General features: G+C 42.4%; 1 protein-coding gene across 1 annotated transcript in view; it reads right to left on the bottom strand.

Moving 5' to 3' along the window:
• EML3 (EMAP like 3) overlaps positions 1-22,890 on the bottom strand; it is a 159,304-nt gene that overhangs the window by 62,688 nt on the left and 73,726 nt on the right. Inside the window, exons 5-10 of the mRNA XM_075326548.1 lie at positions 20,849-20,952; positions 19,780-19,815; positions 8,251-8,374; positions 4,817-4,966; positions 3,438-3,507; positions 1,169-1,270 (exon numbers count right to left, since the gene is read on the bottom strand). Coding sequence (XP_075182663.1) covers positions 1,169-1,270; positions 3,438-3,507; positions 4,817-4,966; positions 8,251-8,374; positions 19,780-19,815; positions 20,849-20,952 — 586 coding nt within the window. The remainder of the gene's footprint in view (positions 1-1,168; positions 1,271-3,437; positions 3,508-4,816; positions 4,967-8,250; positions 8,375-19,779; positions 19,816-20,848; positions 20,953-22,890) is intronic.

Genomic DNA, 22,890 nt, shown 5'->3' with positions numbered 1-22,890 from the left:
CGCCTGCCGTAACCACGTGGGCCCGCTCATTACATATGCACGCCCATCCCCCGCCCATTTCTCAGCGCAGAAGCTGGCGCTGCCAGGTGGGCAGGATGACGAGCGGGGACGCGCGCATAGCAAAGAGCCGGCCCGCATGATCACCCCTGGCATTTACAGCCTGGAGTGATCATGTGCGGCTGTATTCACTGCCCCCGCGCGTCATCATCAGCGCGGGGTGCAGTGAATCAGTACACTCACCCGTCCCAGTGTATGGAGCCGTCCCCCTGCAGCACGCGATGTCTTCCTGTCTGTGCCGGTCAGCTGATCTGTGCTGGTCAGCTGATCGGCACAGACAGGAAGACATCGCGGTGCTGCAGGGGAACGGCTCCACACACACAGGTCAGCGTGCCAGAGAGGAAGATGATCGGTGCTGGAGGGAGTGAGGAACAGGGGAGTATAAACGTTTATTTTTTTTATCTGTGCTATAGGATACAGGCCATATACCAGGATGGTATATGAGCACGATGGCGGCATATAGCAGGATGGGAGTATATGAGCAGGATGGATGGGTGGTATATGAACAGGATGGGGGGTATGTGAACAGGATGGGGGGTATATGAACAGGATGGGGGTATATGAACAGGATGGGGTTATATGAACAGGATGGGGGTATATGAACAGGATGGGGGTATATGAACAGGATGGGGGTATATGAACAGGATGGGGGTATATGAACAGGATGGGGGTATATGAACAGGATGTATGGAGGAATATGAGCAGGATGGATGGGGGGTATATCAATAGGATGCGGGTATATGAACATTATGGGGTATATGAACAGGATGGGAGTATATGAGCAGGATGGGGGAATATGAGCAGGATGGGGGAATATGAGCAGGATGCTGGTATATGAGCAGCATGGGGGTTTATAGCAGGATCATATACAAGGCAGGAGGATCATTACCAGGATGGGGTACCTTAGTAGAGAATTTGGGGACATTACCCCCATAACAGTGTCAGCAGCAGATCCTTGCCCCATAACAGTGTGTCATGACCACATTTTTTTTGCTTAAAGTTTTATTTTCCTATTTTCCTCCTCTAAAACCAGGGTGCGTCTTATAGTCCGGTGCGTCTTATAGTCCGAAAAATACGGTATATTTATATATATAAAAAATAAAAGACTTGCCTGAGTAGAGAAGGCGAGACAACCGACACCTCTTTCAAAGAAGCCCAGACCAAGTTGATGTAATATCTGAAGTGATGACGAATCCCATATAAACACCATGGGCTGCAAAACGAAAAGAAAATGATTGTAAATAAAAAAAAAATATTTTTTTTTTGCTAAAATACTGTAGGGAACATCTCACAATTTAAATCAACAGATAGAGCCAAAAATAAGGATAAGCAAAGCAGGTAGCTGCACACAACACCAGTGAGGACGGTGCACACTAGCAATGAATTAAGTGTAGAGTGGATAGGGGTGAAGAGAAATCCAAAACCAACCACAATGGATTTTAGGGGTGATAGTGGGTGGGGTACATTCACAGAGCCCATGCCTTAGACACCTTGTAATGCACCTGTTCACACTTGTCTGTTAGGAAGTGCCATCAGTTTTCTCATTTTGGACACCAACAGGACTTGCCCGGGCCCTGACCTGACAGTTACCATTTTGGTAATTGAAAGGGGTTGTTCACTACTTATTTATTGATTGTCATCAATAAAAGATCAGTGGGGGTCCAGCAACCGCCATCCCCAACAATCAGCTGTTGTGACCTGCAGTTGCAAACAGCATACAGAGCAGAACAGCGCAGCTCCGTATATAACTTAGTGGCTGCTTCCCGATACCATAGATCAGCTCTTAATCTCTTTGACAAGAGTTGATCTGCTGTACCTGGCAGCGCCATGAAAGTATATGTCATCATTATCCAAAATAACGAACCAAACCTTTAGTGTTCTCTAGTGTTCTCTTTAGTGTTTTCACAACTAGATTTAGAGGCCATTGCAAAGGAAATATAGCACCCACTTAAATATACAAATCATACCATGTCCTGCCAAGGAGCTTAATGTTAATTGAATTTCATAAGAAACTTTTCAAAATTAAAGTGATTATTGGATTTTAAACAGATAACTGCATCCATTCCTTTTTAGCTAATTTTACCTTTTCTTGAAAGTGACTAATAGGGGATTATGTGAGCAGAAGTTCCAACCTTTGTCATATTATGCTTTTGCTTATATAGCACCATTGTCATGAGTGTGTCGCATCTGCAGGTTACATCTTGTGTTGGAGCGGATTTACTTTCTTTTGGTGCTGAAAGGGATAAGGATTTTTTCCCAGCTGGCTTAGATTAGTCTTAGCCTTAGTCACAGCTGCAGCATTTTGTCATCACTCCCTTCAGCTATATATACCCACTCCTGGCTTTACTCCGTGCCAGTGATAGATTCTCTATAAAATGTATACAGCTGCACACTGAAAAGCCAAGGGAAAATATGGCACTGAATTACTGCAAAAGAGAGATATAATCCGGATAGTGGCATTTAAGTTAGGTTCCCGGATTACAAAGATATACCTTGCCGTTGGTTTCCGGGCTTACGTGCATTGGCCAATACATAAACTAAATATCTTTCTTTTGCAGTAATGCAGTGCCATATTTTCCCTTGGCTTTTCAGTGTGCAGCTGTATGCATTTTATAGTTACTATGTTTTTTCAGTTAGCACCTGTTCACATTTGTTGGATGTGCGGGTCAGATTTTTGGATATTTGTAGTGATAGATTCTCATCAGTGACCATGTTGAAGGAGCTAGTCTCTGCATAGCTGAGGGGTCATTTCAGTTGCAGCTGTGAAGGTTCCTGCTGAAGTAACCAAGGCGTGCTTTTTGTTGTGTCTTTCCTCACCAGCCAGTCTTACCTTCCTAGTTGTAGTAGTGGGACTAGTGTCCCGCTGGCCAACACCCTAGTCAGGATAAGTTCATGGTCAGCAAGGGCCTAGGCACGTGATGGCGTACGGGGGAAGGACCCAACTAGGGATGGTAGTGACTGTAGGGATCAGCCACAGGTGAGTGTGAAGAGGTGACCGCTGCCTATCACCAGAGCATTCATTTACATCTTCCCTGGTTTTCCCTGTGCTGCTCGGCAAGCCGGGCGTTCCCTCGCCCCAGTGTGACAGAATTCATATTTTGTAGTGAAGACAGATATCATCACTGTCCCCATTGGGACAACTAACAAGATGTCCACGCAAGGAAAATGCTAAGGCAGGTCACTGTAGCCAGAAGAGGACAGAAATTAAAGTACTATACAGTACTTTGTGTTTTGTTATGTGACCCAAGGCCCCTGTACTTTTATATTTTCAATGATAAGAGAACAGAGGAAAGTGCTTTAAACCCTCCGGGTACTCCTTAATACTCGGTCTATGCACTCTGCACAAATGGAATGATTGGAAAGGTCCTTGCGCTTCTCACCTTACCGTCCTTGTCCACTCCAGCCGTTTGTCCAGAGGCCACTTTTACTCCATCCGGGTGGACAGCCAGACTATGTGATCAGCAAAGTTGGAGAGAGCAAAGGATATTTAAAACTCATGTACGTTCCCTTTTATTACAAAAATAAAAAGTTAGCTGGGTTATCCACTTTGTTTTTATAAGGATCTCCTGATTTTTTTTTTATGCTGATCTATAAAATCTATGCCATAGACATGAAAAAAAATAATGCAACAAACGGGTGACAATATGGATCAAAATCATCCATTATTTTAATGAAAATTGGACATTTTTTCATAAATTTGTACAATTTTCATCCAAAAAAATCAACTAATGGAAAAAAAAAAAAATCACCCGATTGTCAACTACACAAAAAATAAAAGACTTATTTTTATCCGCATTGTCAGCCATATGTCCATTTTCTTATATCTGTATCACATTTGTTTTTCATATATATTACTTAAAAAAAAAAAAAAAAGACAAAACTGCGGATTTTTACACTGACAAGCAAACAGGTATAATACTCTCATCTGTACTCTGTACAAGCCCTTAAGGAGGAGCAACCACCAGGATTTTCCTATATAAACTAAAGCCAGTGCTATACTGGCACTATCATGCTGATTCTATACAGACCTTTAGTTGTGAGATCGGATGTATAGTTTCTGAAATATAATTAAGTAAAGTTTGTGCAATGCAGTGTTATTTGATTGATAGGTGCAATGGAATATCTAATAGGTGGGTCAGGTTTCCAAGTTATGCCCGCTTCTGTCTGCCTGCCTGTCCTTCCTCCCCCTTCTCTGTTATTATAGGGGGAGGAAGGACAGGCAGACAGGGGCGAGAATAACTAGCAAAACCCGACCCACCTATTAGATATTCCGTTGCACCTATCAATCAAATACCAGTGCATTTCACAAACTTTACTTGCCTGTATTTCAGAAAGTATACATCCGATCTCACAACTAAAGGTCTGTATAGAATCAGCATGATAGCGCCAGTATAGCACTGGCTTTAGTTTATATAGGGAAATCCTGTTGGTTGGTCCTCTTAAAGCAGAGTTGTGTTTTCCTATTGCCCTTAGGCCATGTTTAAATCCATGGCTCTGAACTCAAATGTTTTCTTGTAAAATATTTTTCTTTTCCTGCATTTTTGTAAATCACAGCATGTCATAGGGACTTCAATGTAGGGGAAAAAAAAAAAAAAAACAAGAATTCCCCAAGTAAAAAAAGTGATTCTAGTTTTCATGGAATTTACCCAATACACAAAAATGGATCAAAAGTGAAATCAGAAATGACTTTACTGAAAACCTCTACAGTTAAAAGCAGAAATCCACCAAATTCCCTAAAGTCTTGTTCCCCTTGACTTACCAGCGAACGCAGTCCGTGTGCCGTAAAAAGTGGCGCTGGGTTCCACGGTTCACATCACAGATGACTATAACACATGCGGTGAAGTAAATTACTTCTCCGGACTGCAACATGCGCAGATTGCATCGTGAATCACGGCCACGACAACCATAACTGTGTGCAGAATGGGTTAAGGAGATCTCCGTAGTCAAAATAGGATGAAGATAAGACAAATGAACTACCTAAGTAAGGTGCACTACAAGTAAATTGGTCACATTTTTTCTAGAAAGGTCATCGGATATGTTATACATTACTATATTTTAATATCACAGGAGCTCTGGAATATTTTTAATATTTAATAAAGTACAAAAAATTTCTACTGCCATATGGACTTCGGATTTAATTGCTGGATCCATTTCATTGTTTGCACATTGCTATATTTATATCCTAAAATGGCATTTTATAATAACTTAATGTTTTCCTTTTTCAAGGCAGAATGTTTGCTCAGATGTATGTGATAGAAAACGGAGAAAGATTTTACATCCATGGTTTGTAAGTGCGCTGTCATGTGGGTTTCCCAAATCTAGTTCACTAAAAGCTCCGCCGCTGAAAAATTTTTGAGGATTATTATACTTTTTTGCATTCAATCAAAAGATCAACTCTGTAACACAAGCTGCTTCCCCTACTGGGCAGACTAAGGCCGTTTTCACATTGCGTTACTCTCCCGATCAGTGGTTCCATCGGGGCTTCCATCCGAAACCCTCGCAAAATGGGTTTCGGACATATGCACCGATGGGACCACTGACTATAATGGTGCAGTGGTCCATGTTGACTTATTTCTTCTATCTTAACATGGACCTTAGGCCACTTTCACACTGCATTCCTCTCCGGGGTCCCGTCGGAGCTTCCATCCAAACCTCCAACAAAACGGGCTCCGGATGTATGCACCGACAGGGTCACTGACTATAATGGTGCAGACAGAGTCACTGTGTGCTCTGTTGTGCACCATTTTCGGGAGTATATGCCAATTGGGGGGCAGACACCAAGACATAGTAGACTGTATCTGGGTGTCCGCCTCCAGTAAGTGTATACTCCCCAAAATGGTGCACGACAGAGCACATGGTGAATCTGTCTGCACCATTATAGTCAGTGGCCCTGTCGGGGCATACGTCCGAATCCGGTTTTGGACCACTGAACAGGGAGAGGAATGCAGTGTGAAAGTGGCCTAAGGTCCATGTTAAGATGGAAGAACTAAGTCAACATGTCACGTGTTGCCGGATTTCTCCTCAATATGGACCTTCCCTGTTTCTCACTGACATGAAGTCTTGATCTGCGCACCGCCCTTAATCTAAAGTCAAACCTGTTCCTTTACAGATGAGCTGACGTAACCTCTTTTTTGCTCTTGTCGTGCACAATAAGGGAATGTGGACACGACAACTTTTAGACCCACATCGTTTTTGAAACAGAAAATGCTCCAGGAAAACGCCCATGATGTTCTCCCTGAAGCCTCTTCATACGTCTGTTGCGGCAGCTTTGCCACTGATGTGTTTTGGGTTTTTTTTTAATCCCATAGAACATAGTGACGCCTGGAGAATGGACTGTTCACCTTTTAGCCACTTCACAGCATTCGCTGCTGGAGGCTGGTACAGAAGTTACAAAAGATGGAGCATATATCTTACAATACAAAAAAAGCACGAATTGCTGAGCCATTGGTCACTCTTTTTGGTGTTTTTTAAGTGTTTTTTTTTTTTAGTGGTTTCTGGACGGAATCTGCATGAAAAAGACAGGGTATATGCATGTACCCTAAAGCTGTGCACACATGTTGCGTTTTTTTAATGCAATTTTTGGTGCAGTATTGTCCCAAAAACGTATCCTTATGTCAGCAAAGTCAATGAGAAGTCTGAAGTGTTGTGCGTATGTTGCTTACTTTTTCCTTGAAGTTTTGGTGCAGAAAATAATCTGCAGCATGTCAATTTTTGGTGCATTTTTCCCTGCATTTTTCAGCCTTTCCACCCCTTGACTTCATTATGAAAAACACACCAAAACGTGGCAAAAAACATACTTATTTAGGATGTGCTATAGTGGCATATTGGTATTTTTTGCTATCCAGGGTATATATTGGCACCTTTACGGTATGCGCACACGCTGGGTATTTGGTGCAGAAAGATTCTGCACCCAAAATTGCATCTTCTGGCAGAAAAACACACTAAAAAAAGTGTGTTTTTCTGCCAGAAGATGCAATTTTGGGTGCAGAAAATTTCTACACCAAATACTCAGTGTGTGCGCATACCGTAAAGGTGCCAATATATACCCTGGATAGCAAAAAATACCAATATGCCACTATAGCACCTCCTAAATAAAATACAAAACCCAAAAAGAATGGCATTGAATTTTTTTTTACTAAAGTGTATAGATTAAAACATCAAAATTCTAAAGTATACATACCCTGGATAGCAGTTGACCAACAGCCATCTTTCCAGGCTCCCTCATACATATCAATGCTCAGTGCAGCTGAGTGTTCATAAATTCTGTATGGGGATTAGGAATATTGAACTCAAGATGCCTGATCCGTCTCTCCCCTGACATAAACAGTGAAAGGAAACTCAGGAGGCCCCACACCAAATCAGATTGTTAGTAAAGGTACCGTCACACATAAGGAGATCGCTAGCGAGATCGCTGCTGAGTCACGGTTTCTGTGACGCAGTAGTGATCCCGTTAGCGATCTTGTTATGTGTGACATCTACCAGCGATCAGGCCCCTGCTGTGAGATCTCTAGTCGTTGCCGAATGGTCCAGGCTATTTTCTTCAAAGGTAATGTCCTGCTGGGCAGGACACATCACTGTGTTTGACACTGTGTGACAGGGTCACAGTGACTGCTGAGATCGTTATACAGGTCGCTACTGCGACCTGTATCATTCCTGCATCGTTGGTAAGATCTGACTGTGTGACATCTCACCAGCGACTTACCAGCGATCCCCATCAGGTCGCATCGTTTTCGGGATCGCTGGTAAGTCGTTGTGTGTGACTGGGCCTTTAATGCTGCAGAAATCAACATGTTGCGATGACTTGATTATGCTTTAAGTGCCTTAAAAATTTTATAAAGAATATTCATCACCTATACACAAAGTAGATGATAAATGCATGATCACTGAGGATACAGCAGCTGAGACCCCTGACTGATGCACAGATGGAGGGGAACAGAGTCCTCTTTGCTGCATGAATTCAACGGTAGTGAGTATGTGACCAATATTCCTTTGGACAGTGAATGGTGCAGTGTTTGCACATGCTCACTACTACTTCAGACCTTAATTCTTGTGTCTTGTGATCATTGGGGGTCCCGGTGGGGACATCTCCAGAAATCCTACAATTTACCACCTTTCCTGTGAAAAAGGTGATATATGTTGTTTAGGAGACATATTAGTACTGTTTTATCACTTATTTAGACATGTTAAGGATACACCCACTCCAACTGCAGCTTCTCGCCCGGAAGTTCCGGCTTCTGGTCATCATGGTTTTTTATGCAGGAAGGTATATACATTGTAATCGGTCGACCACGGAGAAACACTTTAACACTCATACCATCTATATGGAAACAGAGGTCATTAATTGATGAATGTAATTTAGAGCCATTAAGGTAAGGTGTAATATAAAGAAGCTCCTGCTTTAGGGCCATACAGTATATAAAGATCATATAAAACCACAAATAGGACAATGGTTTATAATAACTGCACAGCTGATGTTCCTCCAAACTCCTACTATGCAAGAATTAAATGGAAAATAATACTCAAAAAATAATCAATAACCCCTCTGTTGAATAGTTGAATGGCGATATACAGTGTTAGTAATTCTGAGAATAGGAGCTGATCTGCAGGACCTCTCTGCTTCTGTATGTGTTCAGAGTCATAGGATGGAATACAAGGGCCCTATCAAATTAATTGGGTTCCATTGTATGTTTTTAACTATGCAAAGGATGTGCTAAGCCATAATACAGTGTCATGTGGATAAAGCTTTCCACTGAAGGTTCGGAAATGCCCTGATCACCTGACTGGATGAGCAGCACAAAACTCTGCTGTCAAAAACGTATTAGGTGGAGTTCACATGTCCTGTAATCGTCCATTAGAACAGATCTTGCAGAGATCCATTAGGTTACAGACAGTCATGTGGTTTCTGGCAATAGAAGGTCATAGCATTTGGCTGCGCAGAATGTCCCCTAACTTTCTATTGTTCCTGCTGTCAGTATTCATTGGTATAGGAAGCTTTCCTGCTGGAGTCATCTCTCCCCCTTTAGGACCCAGTGGAGCCCTCCTTCTATCCAGCTGCTGATCATCAGTATTCTCTTGTTGCTTAAATACTCCCTTCTAACCTGGACTGCTGCTGCTGATATTTTCAGTTCCTCAAGCCTTGGTTGCAAGCAGGTGGCTTGCACTTATCTGTGATATTGTCGCGGGCGGGGAGGAGGGTGGCGACGCTGCGCTCTCCCACTGCTCGGGTCCGGCCGCCGCTGCTCTGCGGTTGCTGCTGCTGCTCGGTGGCTCGAGCGATGGGCCGGATCCTGGGGACTCGAGCGGCGCTCCTCGCCCGTGAGTGAAAAGGGGTGGTTGTTTTGGTGGTGGGGATATGGTTATTGTCCATAACGCCACCCACGGTTGTGGTGATTTTAGTGACACCACCGCTGCTCTGAACGGGGATCCCGGGAGCGGTGACTGGAGCAGCTAAGTTGTTAGTCCTCCCCTCCGTGGGTAGGGGGTTGGTGGTCCCGGGGCCCGGTGATGGGGTAGGACAGGATGTCAGGCGGGTTATAGGGCCTGATGAGGTGCAGGGACGCGGGGTCAGCGCTGTGCCATACGGCACTGTGGTACTCACTCAGCCTGAGACGTTGACACAGTTCACGGTAAAACACACGGCTGGAAAGACGGTTCCCACGGACGGCTGCTGTTGCTTTTCCCCGGTAGTTAACGGTGACTGTCTCTTTCCCTGCACCTAGTACTGTTGTTGGTATCGATGGGTTCCCACTGGTAACCCGCTCCCCGGCTTGGATATGGGCCGGAGGAGCCCCTCTTTGCCCGCAGGCGCTGGCCCTGAGAAACTGGTGCCTTGGCGGTGGCGGTGTCTCTCCCACACGGTTGGACTTTTGCCTTCAATCGGGACTTGGCAGTTTGGAAACCCGGAGGTCCCCTTCACTGACGGATTTGGCAAATTACGGCGACTCCAAGCCTTGCCGGGATCCGAAAGGCCCCTGCCAATGGTGCTGGCCTCACTTTGTGTACCGCTCCGGTACCGCCGGGTCATCACCCGTCCACGGTCCTTTCGGCAACTCTGATCGGCCACTCCTGCAGACGGTCACCGCCGTCTGCTAACCTTGCTGTCACTGTCCGGGGCACACACCCGGACGCTCTCAATCAGTTTTCGCTTGCTCTGCTACCACTTTACTCCTCACACTTTTGCTTCCCAAACTAATCTGCCTGGTTTTCCCGCCTCCAGGACTGTGAACTCCTCGGTGGGTGGAGACCAACTGCCTGGCTCCACCCCCTGGTGTGAACATCAGCCCCTGGAGGAAGGCAACAAGGGTTTCTGGTCTAGCTTTGGTGTACCTAACCGGGGTGTAGGGTGTGGTGATGTAGTTACCTGTGACCCCTGGCTTGCCCAGGGCGTCACAATATCATTGCTGAAATTTTGCTGAACTTCTACCAGTGTCATCTGTGGATAAGTAGTTCATGCATTTTCCACTGTGTGTCCTCCTTGTGTCTTCTCTAGTATTTAGTGGGGTTGACGAAGAGCTCATCTCATCCGTTCCCTATATAGGACCCAGCACTAGGGATAACTAGGGTCAGGTATCTGGTTTGGTGCATGGGTGCTGAACCTATCTAGGATGGTGAGGGCCCCGAGGGACCAGCAGTAGGTTTGGTCAGGGGTCACCATCTTCCTCTTCCCTAGACACAGGGTTTCCCTTCCAGTTCGCTATTTGCTTGGCACTTCCCCGTACTTAATGTGACAAAAAGTTGTACAAACACAATAAAATACTGATTTTTGGTGGATCGGTTTCTTTTAGTCTATGGAGAATGGATTTGTTAACAGATTGCCATTTGTGTTACTTGCATGTCTAATGGATCCGGGTTTTTTCTTACAGGATCTCTTTCAAATGGAAGATAAATGGCAATCAATTACTGGATCCATTCTCCATAGACTCCCATATTAAAAAACGGATCTGGCAAACATCATTTTGCCAACGGATCTCTGCAGGATCCGTTCTAACGGATGATTCCAGGACATGTGATCTCCGCCTTACAGCAAATTTAGGGATTTGTGAGTGGTAACTTAGTAAGATTATGTGGAAAGTGGTGACATCCTGGGTGCTGGATGTTCCCATACTACTAAATCTGTATGTATACTGTAAATGAATACTGCATTTGCACAGAAAATAAATGTGTCTTCAGAAAATGACCAATTATTTAAATCAGATTTATATGGATATTTAAAGAGTTGTTTTTTTTTCTAAACAACACAATAAAAAAAAACAATTAGGCCTTATATTAGTCTCCTACTTATTCTCTTATTCTGTAATGCACATGAATATTAGCAGCAATAGACAGACTCAGACTATGTGACTTCATTACAGCGTTATCTGTGCTTCTAATTCGAGCATTGTTTAATCTGGGCAAAGGTCCTTGTCTGTAGAAAGGAGGAGGAGGGGAGCTGTAACATCACCTACTCTGTTACCTACTGTACATACAGGTGAGTCTCTGATGATAATGAGACTTCACAGTTTGTTTGTTTTTTTTTAACAAAACAGGCTACTTTTAGGCTTAATGGCCAGTGTGAAGATTGCATGGGTTTTTGTTTTTTTTTAAATAATGTAGTGCAATAAAAAAAAAAAAAAAATAAAAATAAATATATATATATATATATATATATATATATAAAAAATATTATATATATATATATAAAAATATATATATATATATATAAAAAATATATATATATATAAAAATAAATATATATAAAAATAAAAAATATATATATATATATATATATGTTGAGGAGAGCCATAAGATGAAATACTTAATTAACCTCTTGACAAGGCATTGGGGGAAATGTCGATTTGCCTTACATAATTCAGGTTTCAGATCATATAAATGACACAGATATAAAGATGGCCGCTATTTCCTGTTATCCACACCTTGCCTGGAATGCAAGGAATGTCCAGATGAAAGAAGACCTCCATATAAGGGAAGACTGGTCAAGCTGGAAATCACAGACCAAACCATCAGCATGGATGCACCAGATGACGTCCCTGCCATCGTCATGGTTTCATCCACTGGAGTCAGACCTGCCCATCAACAGCAACACGGATCTCCCCATTGGCTAGCCAATGAACTGTCCCACTACATGTGCATATCTGAACTTGTGTACGCCCCTAGCCTATATCAAGAGGACGCATGCTTTTCTCTGTCTGCTGTTTGGTGCCATTTTCTACTGTGACCAAGAAGAGATTACACATCCGACTGTGTCTGGTGTGGATTCTTTTATGCATGCACTTGGCCCATATCAATTCGGCCAGGCAGTAGGCAACTAGTGATCTCTGGTTATGAGTTCACCTTAACATTATTGGTGCCCAACGTGGGGCCAGTATAGGAAAAACTCTACAATCTTGAGGACCGGCGATTGGAATGGCAGGACGTGCTGGATACCCTGATCCAAGAGTCTGATCAGCTCTTTATACGAGAACATGGTAAGTCTGCTGATTTTTATAATCTGAAGTCTTACTCGTGTGTCTCAGGGTATGTGGCACTGATTGCCTGACTGTGTCCGGTTTTTGCGATCTCTGTGACGGCAGAAGAGTTTCTCCGCTGCTGGCCATATTAATCTCGGAAGAACCGTCACATATTCAGTTGCCTGCTGCCTGTTGTGTGTATTTGTGAAGAGGAGAAATTAAGAGAGCATGTGGGTTTGTGAGTTCTGTTAGTTGTCGCCTGTGATATGGTTTATGGTTCTAGTGGAAACTTAAGTAGTTAATACGGTTTGGTACAAGACCTAGAGATATAGGTCAGGTTTTAATTGGCCAGGTTAGGCACGTGTTTTTCACGGGCTCTCAAATTTGTTGATATAGTAAAGGATATTGTCTGTGGTATAGTATACGGTTGTCGCCTGTGGTACAGTTTATGGCTCTGTGAGGAAATACGTGGGACTGCTGGTACGTGGTAATCTTGGGGCCTAGCGCAGTGTAGCGTGGAATGGCTGGTACGGATACCATTGGGGCATAGCGTTTAAGTTGCGCATTGTGGCTGGTACGTGGTAGTCTTGGGGCCTAACGCTGGACGTGAAATGGCTGGTACGGATACCATTGGGGCTTAGCGCAAGCTTGGGTGATACTAGGTGTTTTTTATTAGGCTAGTTAACATGTCCTCCAAGAGAGGCAGGTTAATGGAAGTCTGTGTTGTAGAGGCTAGTTAACATGTCCTCCAAGAGAGGCAGGTTAATGGAAGTCTGTGTTGTAGAGGCTAGTTAACATGTCCTCCAAGAGAGGCAGGTTAATGGAAGTCTGTGTTGTAGAGGCTAGTTAACATGTCCTCCAAGAGAGGCAGGTTAATGGAAGTCTGTGTTGTAGAGGCTAGTTAACATGTCCTCCAAAAGAGGCAGGTTAATGGAAGTCTGTGTTGTAGAGGCTAGTTAACATGTCCTCCAAAAGAGGCAGGTTAATGGAAGTCTGTGTTGTAGAGGCTAGTTAACATGTCCTCCAAGAGAGGCAGGTTAATGGAAGTCTGTGTTGTAGAGGCTAGTTAACATGTCCTCCAAGAGAGGCAGGTTAATGGAAGTCTGTGTTGTAGAGGCTAGTTAACATGTCCTCCAAAAGAGGCAGGTTAATGGAAGTCTGTGTTGTAGAGGCTAGTTAACATGTCCTCCAAGAGAGGCAGGTTAATGGAAGTCTGTGTTGTAGAGGCTAGTTAACATGTCCTCCAAGAGAGGCAGGTTAACGGAAGTCTGTGTTATAGAGGCTAGTTATAAGTCCTCCAAGAGAGGCGAATTGGCCGGTATAGACACCTTGTAGTCAGTGGTGATACTAGGTATTTTTTGTATATTACGGAACGCAGAAATCAGACAGGGACCACGTGGCAGTATAAGGAAGGATTTGGAAGTGTGTGCTGCAAACTGCAGGTTTTCTTTAGTGTTTCAGTTATTTGTCATCTCCCCGTCTTTTTGTTTGTCTGTTTTTATCTGGTATGCATAGAGAAAGATTGCTTGTTTGGTGTTGTTTATCTTGAGAGAAAGATGGAGAAATTGGTGAAGTTGCGTCTAGTTGTGCTGGAAAAATCCGGATGAGAGTGGATTTTTGTTGGGATGGGGGGACTCTAGGCTGCAATCCTGTGATAAACCATGTGCTATTTTTGGTTGCAGCCATTTTAGGTCAGATTTTAAAATGGTGGATGAAGCACATGGTGGCCGAGGCATGCATGGTTTAAACAAAGAAAAGGCGGGGGTTTGTGTGAAGAAGACCATGTGCTCTGTAAATGTTTGAGCAATGGATTGGATGGAGTACTATATACTTAGCCAGAAAAATAAGTGTTTTTATCTATAATTAGACTTAGATCGTGGACACGTGTGTGTGTTTGTATATATATATATATATATATATATATATATATATATAAGTACAGACTACAGAAAATAGGAGAGAGAGAGTTGGAGCAGATGTGAAGTCCTTTTTCCCTGCCACATGCCAAAATGGTGGATGAAGGCCACATGGTGGCCGAGGCATGTTTGAGACAAAGAAAGGAAGTTAGTGGGGGGGAGGTGTGAGAGAAGCCATGTGCTATTCTGGCAGTGGCCATTTTGTTAGTAAATCTGTATGGAGCCCTCCAGTGCAGCTGACAAAACTGCAGCCACTGAATAACATGAAGTGTTAGTAAATGTTTATAGCACTAAAAGATGGAACATTGAATGATTGGGGAGTTGTGGAAGACACTTAATATAGATCCAGGGTGCAGGTTGGATTGAGTCAGGACAGTCACAAGGAGCAATATCTTATTAAATTAATAAGCAATAAGAGAAAAACCTTAAAATAAACGTACCTTTGTGGCAGATATCATGATAAATAATACATATTCCAATTACGAATATGGCGAATAATCCTGAGAGTTGAATGTTTTAAAAAAAAAAAATAAATAAATAAATAAATAAATAGATACATCCATGGGATATCCATGTCTTGCAGAAAGGAAAATAAATAATAAAAAAATCCAACAGAAGGAGAGAGATATCACTCGTGTCCAGGGAAAATGTACTGTGCTTTTGGCCTTTGGGGGAAGTAGCAACTTTTAGAAAAAAAAAAAAAAAAAAAAAAAAAAAAAAAAAAAAAAACCAGTGGGGCAGGTTTTTCATCTCACCTTCGATCTATTGTGAGAGCAGGCCAAGAGAAAAAAAAAGTGCTTCCTGCATTTAATTCATTGCAATTTATATTGGAAAAAGGTCATTGACAATAGTTTTATTTTACTAATTTTATCCCAAAGAAATAAAAGTTGACTGTGGACATGTTTAGATTCATTGATAGCTTTTCAAGCATAGAAGTCTGTTAGATAATTTTTCTATGGCAAATCAACATTTTGTTTTCCCACATGGCCAGTTTATTTGTTCTAGATTCTTTTATCTCTTCAAGTTATAGGACAGTATCACAGAGATGCTGATGATCTCCTCAATGTTTCAAATATGAACGCCCCTACATCAAATATCCAGAGGTTGTGCTACGTTATTATTATGGTTATTATTAATAATAATAATAATAATAATAATAATAATAATCATAATAATAATCATTTATTAATAATTACAATAATTTGTTTTAAGGAATGTGGATTATTTATGGAATTCTGTGTTTTATATTTAATGTATTGAATAATCTGCTTTCTTTTTATAGAAAGAATGATTGCAGTGCAGATTTCTGTGGTCCATGCAAAGGTTATAAAAGCCATTGAAAGGGTTTTCCATTATTAAGTTACAGATAAAAACAATATTTCTGGTGTTCCCGATTAGGTACAATCTATACAATGTGACTTTCATGCCTAAATGTAGAGCTCCGGGGCCACACAATTTTTGAATCTAATTATGTTTTGGATAATAGATTCAAAAAGGGGGGGAAAGATGATGTGGAAAGTCACACATATTATTTAAGGTTTTAATTTGTTCATCGATTGGGTTTTTCTATTAAGTTGTCTTTATATTTTTATCTGTGAGGAGGATACAGCAGACACACATATATCTCATGATTGCTCTGATGTAACAAGAATGGTCAGGTTTTGAACATGTCTCAGATGAGGCCATTGCTAATGCAGATTTTGAGTTTTTCCGTAGATGGATCCAGATACCAAGATGCTGGTTGATTCTGCACTGGATATGCTGAGGTTACGCAACATGAGGTATTAAAAATCAAACCACTCCTTTCCCATCGAAATAGGAGAATGAGATGAAGATTTGCGATCACTGTGGTTTGTAGAGCGGAAAGGGGTAAGATAGGAAAATGTGGAGTGTGACGTCATAAATCTATAAAGACCGTAGAGAGTGTATATGAGCCCAGGTGGAGGCGCTCTCCTGTTATCAAAAGAGCCGGTGACTGATGGAGCAGGCAACAAAGAAGCAGTGAATGGGCCTAGAGTTGAGAGTCCTTATACAAAGCAGACCAGTACCTCGGTGGCTCCTGTCACGTCGTCCGTGACATTGGTCACTCCTTGTGTTCTTAAATCCTTACAGGAACAAGCGATTCAGCAAGGAACGGCGTGTGAGACGCAGGGAGCCAGTGACTGAGGAAGGTCTGTGGATAAAGGGCGGTAAGCTTTCTCTGCCGTGAGCGCTCTACTCAATAATGGCCCAGGTAACCCATGTGACAAAGGTGTTGGGATGGACAAGATCTGGGCGGCACCACTGCTCAGTACCCAGGTGGCCAGACACCTCCAGTCTTGTAAGATGTGTGCCTATTAAGGTAAAAAAAAAAAAACTGTAAAGACCTCGTAGAAACACCCCCCTCATCCGCTCTACTGCTCCAGTGATTGCAGATTAGTCCTATACATCTACCATGAGTAGGTTTATATGCGTTTTGTGCGTGTTGAGTGAATTTCTTTTCAGGTCTGCTCTGAAACATATCCAGTGTGGAAAGCGTTACTGCTGAAAAACTCATGATGCTGGTGGTATGTAAAGATGGAGTTCCATCTGCCATTGTGAAGAGGGGAGAAATGCGTTGCGCTTCTTTCATGCTAAGTGTCTGATAAATATGCGTTTATTTTATTAGCCTGAGTGTGAATTGTACAGTGGAGAGTCTGTGATTGGACGAGATCTCCTCATGACTTTACCTGGCCTTATTATTATATTGATACAGTGGGTACATGTTATACATGTGAGATATTTCATTTATTTTAGGGTTTGGTTCTTGAATTTGCTGTATCATATTGATTTAAGCTACAAACAGCTATGTAAATACAGAGTGTGAATATTTAATCTTTGGGAATGAATTGGATATATATAATTGCATATTGACGCCTCTTTATCCCCGGTATCTCACGGTTTCTATATTCCCTCACTGACATTAGCAGCACGTATTAGCTTAGCAGTGTAGGGATAGGGAGGGCGAGCCGTCGGTGAGCGGGGGCGCCAATTCGCCTTATAGGGTGCCGACCTCCGCTGCGAGGTAGGGAGAGTTTAGGGCTATTGCCCCAATCCCTGCCCCTCCTTTATTGGAATATTTAATTGTGTCTATACTCACATGGGTGTATGTTGTTTGGAATTTTAATGATCATAACATAAACATGTGACGATCCACAAGATAATGGTGAACGCTGCAAATCATGTAACAAATGTTTGTTTTCCTTTAATAATTAGATCTTTATATAAGGTATTTTTGGTTTAGTACCTAGAGCGTGATTATATTTCTCACAGATACTGCAGATACAGTGTGATGTCCTGACCAGTGATGTATGAGCCGTATACAACTGCCTATATAGTGTGTTAAACATGTGTATCCTCCAATTCCAGATCCTAAATCAGTGTCAGGAGCACGTGGTCTCCAGCCAGGAGACTGGGTGATCCTAAAAAGACAAGTCAGAATGATCCCTGAGTCAGAATCAGGTGGACCGATCCAGCTTATCCCAACCACAGCATCTTCCATGAAGCTTGAGGGAAAACCCATCTGGAGACAGCAGCCGCTGTAAAGAGTCCATCGTACCAGCAGAATGAGGGTCACAACACACATAGTGCTGGATTATCTCACATAGAACCTTATGGAGAATTTCTAGATTGGGGATGATACATGGGAAATAACCATAAGGGAACAATGGGTACAGGAATATTACACAAATAAGGGCTCATGGTGGGAAAGACATTATCTGACCTGAACCAATCAATTATTTTAAGGGTTTAAGTGACTTAAGGATAACATACACTTATAGGTAACTGGTATTGTTTTATTTGTTGGTATTTGAAGCCGTAAAAGTGCTACTCTGTGTTACTGAAGGTAATCGGATCCATGTGTAAGGGAAATCTTGTTAAAGGCCTCCTGGTGGTAGATTATAGACCCGAGACAAGAAGAGATCCATTAGTGTTGTGATACAATTAGGTGTATTAAGGTAGAAAAGTCTCGAAGACGCGGACAGCACTTGGATATTGACTGAGAATCAGTCTTTCAGAAACAGTAACGCTAAAAGCTGCAGCATAACAGTAAGAAGCTTATTCTTACAATTGCCTTACTCTTTCTAATCGATTAATCTCGAAATCTGAGTGAGCTCGTCAGCATTATATAGTTTGTTCTAGTTACCTATACCTCTGTGAACTGTGTGTGCGGGATGTGATCAACTCTCTGATCAGCAGTCTGTACCAGTGGGGGCAAAAGCTTAGTATTGCTTGTATAGCGGATAGCAAAACGAAAAAAGGTTGCAGTTAAAGCATTAGAGCTGATGTGTTAGAGGACCACGGTAGGGTCAGAAGGTTAATAAAGTATTTAGGGGGGACTGTTGAGGAGAGCCATAAGATGAAATACTTAATTAACCTCTTGACAAGGCATTGGGGGAAATGTCGATTTGCCTTACATAATTCAGGTTTCAGATCATATAAATGACACAGATATAAAGATGGCCGCTATTTCCTGTTATCCACACCTTGCCTGGAATGCAAGGAATGTCCAGATGAAAGAAGACCTCCATATAAGGGAAGACTGGTCAAGCTGGAAATCACAGACCAAACCATCAGCATGGATGCACCAGATGACGTCCCTGCCATCGTCATGGTTTCATCCACTGGAGTCAGACCTGCCCATCAACAGCAACACGGATCTCCCCATTGGCTAGCCAATGAACTGTCCCACTACATGTGCATATCTGAACTTGTGTACGCCCCTAGCCTATATCAAGAGGACGCATGCTTTTCTCTGTCTGCTGTTTGGTGCCATTTTCTACTGTGACCAAGAAGAGATTACACATCCGACTGTGTCTGGTGTGGATTCTTTTATGCATGCACTTGGCCCATATCAATTCGGCCAGGCAGTAGGCAACTAGTGATCTCTGGTTATGAGTTCACCTTAACATATATATATATATATATATATATATATATATATATATATAAATATTTATTTAGGAAAAAAAATATTACAAGAATGTGGGAAAGTTTTATTTTTTTTTTTACATAAGAACACAACTTACATAGCAGGTCATTTTCTGATAATACAATCACTTTAAAAAGGATTGTTATTATTATTATTCGCACTATCAAATAAATACAGGTAATCACTATAAATCTGTGTGTGAAAAAAAAAAAAATCATTCAGGAGGTCCGTCAGTCCCATAGACAATGAATGGTGGGTATTGTACAGGCAGGATCACTGGTCCAATCAAACCAACTACACAAAAACCCTGATTCTGGGAATCTCTGCCAGTGGTAAGACCCACAGAGATGGTACATTTATTACATGTATTACCTATCCTAAAACCTTTCAAAGTGCTAATACTACTTACCTATGTTGTAATTTCCCCGTTTTGATGAAGGCGGACCTGAAAGATATTGATGTGACATTTGTAAAAGGTGCATAAGAATCAGTAAAAGGCAATAAATACACAATTAGCATTATGTTTCTATGATAGTCATGATGTCATGCGATGTTCGGCTATGCATTGCGTCGTCAGACTCTGTTCACACCACAGAGTCTGACAAGCAACCTGAGGCTTATGGATTGTTCAGCCAGAGCCGGGCGTCGGCTGGTTCAGGTTCACTGGTCTTCAGCTCTGCAGGAGTTAATTCCTGCACACTGGTGAGCAGGACCTAGGAGCAGAGGTTGCTAATTGCCTTGTGCAGCTGTCTCCTCCCTATTTAATGCATGGCTTTCTTCCTGTAAGTGCTGATGATAGCTTCAGCATATGCTCCAGCAATCCCAGTCTTGGCGATTTTCCTGTTTATGGTGATTTGTGCTGCGCTTCTGAGTGGTGTGAGCGTTCCCCTGTTATGCGTTACTTCCACTCCTTTTTCGTTGTTCCCCTGTACACATATGGTTTCTCTTGTGTGGTTTGAGTGCTGCTTGTATAAGTTACTGTTCTTCCTTGTCCATGTTTTGTCTCTGTGTTTTCCAGCCCGCCACAATGGTGTGGGAGAGGTGGAGTAAGATCAAGGCTCGAGCAGGAGTTAGGATCACGCTGGAGGCTCGGACCTTGCTACCATCAAACCTACCTCCAAGCTAAGGGACAGCACAGGGTCTCAAGTCTTTGGAGGCCCGTCCTATCATTACATACCCCGTGACACATGTACATTAAAATATGATATTTTAATACCAATGTGAACAGCGCATTATTTAGCAAGGTCTGCAGAGGATATGAAGAGGCCAATCCACGTCAGATAAAGAGGCTACAACTATTACTGCTGACAATAGGCCAATGTAGAACTGTAATGTTGTGATCTACAGTCAGTCATGGTGTCATCTCACAATGGTCGGTATTAAAGGCCAACACTTTATAGGCTGCCATGAATATTACCATTGTATCAGAATATCTCCACGGCATACATTTCCATTTACTATCTCCGATATACTCTTACCACTGCTGAAAAGATTGGAAGTCGACATAACTTTCCTCTCTAGTTTCTTTGCCTTCTCTTTTGCGTCTCGGACCAGTTTATCAGAAGAGCTGTTTCGGCGTAAACTACAAAAAAAAAAACAACACACATTCTGGTTAGATATCATCCTGTATTCATATATTAAGATCAAGTTCACACAATCGACATTCAAGGTCCAAGTTTGGACTGTCATGGTCGAACTGGCTGAGGGTCTCCTCCTAACCCAAATTGTTCATTTTCACAGCCATATAGGACACCTGTGGCCGATCCGTGCATCTCGGGCTGTACTTTGACTGTGATTATAGCCAAGTGAAAACCCCCTAGCAATGATGCATCACTGAACTATAAGGGTACGTCCACGATCAGTGCATGCTGCGTTTTGGATGCACCGTGATTTCCCTACATCCAAAACGCTGCGTTGTACAGTACAAGCACAGTAGATGGAATTTATAGAAAATCTCTCACCCACTGTGCTTCTTTTTACCGCAGCGTAAACTGACCTGCGGTGCGACTTCCGACGCGACGCAAGTGTTCTCAGCAGCGAGAACAGAGCGAAAGTATGCAGCGCCCAGAATCCTGATTGTGGGCACAGACCATTACGTTTTCCCACGATGAACACTCTCATCTCCACAGGGGGGATAACACTACATTTAGGACTCAGTGTCATCCGGATTGTGTAAACATACACTAAGCAACCTCTGCTGCATGATCACTTTCCTAAGTGATATACTGCTGTCTACACGATACTATACAAAATTGCAGTGAACAAAAAATCCCAAAAAGAACAGTGGAAAAAGAAAAAAGTGAAACTCATGCAGAAAACATGAGTTTAGAATAGTCACGAAACCAGCATGAAAGATTGTATCCCAGATTGAGATATGCAAAAAAAAATAAAAAATTAAAAAAAATTCCAAGATTAAAAATATATACAGTACAGACCAAAAGTTTGGACACACCTCATTCAAAGAGTTTTCTTTATTTTCATGACTCTAACAATTGTAGATTCACATTGAAGGCATCAAAACTATGAATTAACACATGTGGAATTAAATACTTAAAATAGTGTGAAACAACTGAAAATATGTCTTATATTCTAGGTTCTTCACAGTAGCCACCTTTTGCTTTGATTACTGCTTTGCACACTCTTGGCATTCTCTTGATGAGCTTCAAGAGGTAGTCACCGGAAATGGTTTTCAACAGTCTTGAAGGAGTTCCCAGAGATGCTTAGCACTTGTTGGCCCTTTTGCCTTCACTCTGCGGTCCAGCTCACCCCAAACCATCTCGATTAGGTTGAGGTCTGGTGATTGTGGAGGCCAGGTCATCTGGCGTAGCACCCCATCACTCTCCTTCTTAGTCAAATAGCCCTTACACAGCCTGGAGGTGTGTTTGGGGTCATTTTCCTGTTGAAAAATAAATGACGGTCCAACTAAACGCAAACTGGATGGAATAGCACGCTGCTGCAAGATGCTGTGGTAGCCATGCTGGTTCAGTATGCCTTCAATTTTGAATAAATCCCCAACAGTGTCACCAGCAAAGCACCCCCCACACCATCACACCTCCTCCTCCATGCTTCACGGTGGGAACCAGCCATGTAGAGTCCATCCGTTCACCTTTTCCATAACAACACGGTGGTTGGATCCAAATATCTCAAATTTGGACTCATCAGACCAAAGGACAGATTTCCACTGGTCTAATGTCCATTCCTTGTGTTCTATAGCCCAAACAAGTCTCTTCTGCTTGTTGCCTGTCCTTAGCAGTGGTTTCCTAGCAGCTATTTTACCATGAAGGCCTGCTGCACAAAGTCTCCTCTTAACAGTTGTTCTAGAGATGAGAAGGCGTGTCCAAACTTTTGGTCTGTACTGTACATACATACACAGAGTTAATATGAAAACGTGATTTAAACAGCAGGTCATTTTTTTTAATGAGACATCCCCTTTGAAAAGTAATGTAAAAGTGCTGCACTAACCGCAAATCTAAAAAAGATCATTCCAAACTAACAATATACGGTAGTATGGGGAGAATTA

Source organism: Anomaloglossus baeobatrachus, chromosome 10 (genome assembly GCF_048569485.1).
Source record: "Anomaloglossus baeobatrachus isolate aAnoBae1 chromosome 10, aAnoBae1.hap1, whole genome shotgun sequence".
Classification (NCBI taxonomy): Eukaryota; Metazoa; Chordata; class Amphibia; order Anura; family Aromobatidae; genus Anomaloglossus; species Anomaloglossus baeobatrachus.
Note: the sequence above shows the minus strand (reverse complement) of the source record. Positions and strands in the feature narration are given on the sequence as shown.